Source organism: Piliocolobus tephrosceles, chromosome 12 (genome assembly GCF_002776525.5).
Source record: "Piliocolobus tephrosceles isolate RC106 chromosome 12, ASM277652v3, whole genome shotgun sequence".
In the NCBI taxonomy this organism is placed as follows: domain Eukaryota; kingdom Metazoa; phylum Chordata; class Mammalia; order Primates; family Cercopithecidae; genus Piliocolobus; species Piliocolobus tephrosceles.
Window position 1 is genome coordinate 65,126,410 of NC_045445.1, and position 2,368 is coordinate 65,128,777.

Consider the following 2,368-nt stretch of genomic DNA (forward strand, 5'->3'; position numbering starts at 1 on the left):
TATGCAGATCAAATAAAAGAAGCATAAGATGTTTGAGCTGCAAGAACAAGATAAGGAACGTCTTAAATATGTGTAGACATTTGTGCATGTTGTATGGAGGGGAAGGTAAAATTTGGGTGGTGATTGTGAGCAATGGTGAATGTGCTATACAAGCAAAAAGATTTACAGTTATGTGGTATCAATTTAATATTTGCTCACTTTTACTTCAAACTATTTCACTTCTATCAAATGCTTTTTTATGAGTTTTGTTTTTATTTTGTATCATCAAAATGACCCAGGTATTATGTATTTATAGTATGTTGGATCTTTTTATTCCAGACATAGGAATTTTTATCTAATTACAAATATACAATACAACTTTCTATGTCTCTTCAAATTGGTTTTTATTGAATATATAGAGAACATTTCAGATATTACATTTAGCAGAATCTCTGGAAACATCTGGTAGAACTTTGGCCCTCCGATATATCTTTGCTATCTTAGTCAGGATCCTGTTAACTTGGAGTCTTTTATGTTAACAATAGTTGTATCTACAAAAATTGATGTTAAGACAGTGAAAACATTTACTTGGTTCAATTGCCGACTCAGTATAGATGATGGGTCTGATATTTCAATGATGTACTTATAAAAGCAAAGTATAAACAGAGGTTTCCTCTCTCTCCATAGGTATTTCTTGCTGAGAATTATTATTAGTTTGTGTTCCTTTCTGCCTCTCCCTCTAATAATACTAAAATTTATGTTCATGCAATTTTGTCTTATTTTAGTAGTCAAATTATGAATTTTAGAAGTTACATTTTAAAATGAATTTACCCCAATTTAACTTAATTCCCAGGAGAGCCGCATGAATGACGTCTTAATTCAAAGTAAGTGTTAAAAAGCCTTCCACAGATGGGACAAAAGTATTTCCAACCATTATTGGTGCTTACGATCATAACCTTCCTGGTATGGTTATATCTCAATATATCCACAAAACCTTTTCTATTAAAAAGACTTTGAAGTTGCATATGTGACACAAAGAGCACAGACCTCACAATAGCACGGAATCTATATTTCCCTTTAGTGTCAGTTGATTTGCAAAATTTTCCTGATGTCATTCTCTCAGTGAGGGGACGGTGGTAGTGCACCCTCAAAGGCCTTCTAAATGTTATGGTTCTCTCTTGATGGGTGAAACTATCTGAACTGTAAAGACATGTTATATAATTTTGCTTTACCCCCATAGTATCCTGACATTCTTCAGCCTGAGAGAAATATCTCTCACATAGCAGATGGAGAATCATATTTCTTATCTCATGATTGCTAATACATGGGACTCTCCATGGAGTTGAAAGTTGAAAACGAGTTTTGCGATTTATGGGGCAATTGTTTGCTTTAATCTCAGCTTTCCCTGAGTGGGATTTTGATCTGTCATTTAAGGGCTTGTTTTGGTCAATTTTCACTAGGAGGATTCTCGGATAGTTAACTCTTCCTAATTCTGACATAAGAGAGAGCAATTTTCTCGGAATGGGGATCTGAAGGAGAAGAGGCTCTTCTTTCATATCTTCTTCTCGTTGATCTTTTTGGATCTCTGTTTCGAGATCACTGTTTGCTGCTGCTTGAGGAACAGCATCTTCCTGGGAGGTTGCTGTGCCTGGCTCCCTGTTTATTGAGTTGGTTTCTACCTGATAGATCATGTTGGAATCAGCAGATGGAGACTCTATGTCTGTACTACAGTCATTAGAAGGCTCATTTTCAGAAATTTTGTGAGCATTTCCAGCTGTATCACTTCCTTCTTTAGTAGGAGAAGTCATCCTGGGTTCTATTTATGAGAAAGAAGACAAAGATTTACTAAATTTATGTATGTTCCATTTTATAAGAAGTCAGTTCTTTGGTCATGGCAAAAAGCCTGTGAATGTGCTATTTCTGTGCCTTCTCACAACTATAAATATTGTATCAGACTCACAAACCCACAGAATAAAGTTAAAACTGAGAGCAAATGTAAGCTTCCTATTAAATATGTTTTCTCATAACTTAGTTATGGAATTTGAATAAACTTGGAACAACATAACCTCTCATTTAGCTATTTTAGGTATATACCCTATGCACTAGAACACATTTAGTTCTGGATAGAGGGCCCAATTATTTCCTTTCAGATGGTGAATTATAAATAATTTTCATTGAATAAGATGGATCTGAATTACCTACCTGAGAATTTAAAACGGGGCTGAAATAGGAGGAAGGTATTATAAGTGTATATATTTAAAAGAGAATTAAGAAGTATGTGAAAATGAAAATGATATGGTTGAATTTGTATAAGGTACAAGCCGTTCTTCCCCTGTAATTTTTACTTTTCTTAAAAACCTACCTTTTTAAAAGTAACATCTAGGCCAAG

At 34.3% G+C, this 2,368-nt stretch overlaps 1 protein-coding gene across 2 annotated transcripts; it reads right to left on the minus strand.

The window, feature by feature from the left end:
• Positions 1–368: 368 nt before the first annotated feature.
• Positions 369–1,787, minus strand: CPXCR1 (CPX chromosome region candidate 1). Of its 2 annotated transcripts, XM_023202336.1 has the most exons (2): positions 1,481–1,787; positions 369–1,420 (listed from the first exon to the last, which is right to left on the minus strand). In XM_023202336.1, exons 1-2 carry the CDS (start codon positions 1,785–1,787, stop codon positions 822–824), a joined length of 906 nt encoding a protein of 301 aa, XP_023058104.1. In that variant the 3' UTR covers positions 369–821. The 2 variants fall into 2 exon arrangements, with proteins under 2 accessions (XP_023058104.1, XP_023058103.1); XM_023202335.1 differs by having other exon boundaries at positions 369–1,787.
• Between the last annotated feature and the right edge of the window lie 581 nt (positions 1,788–2,368).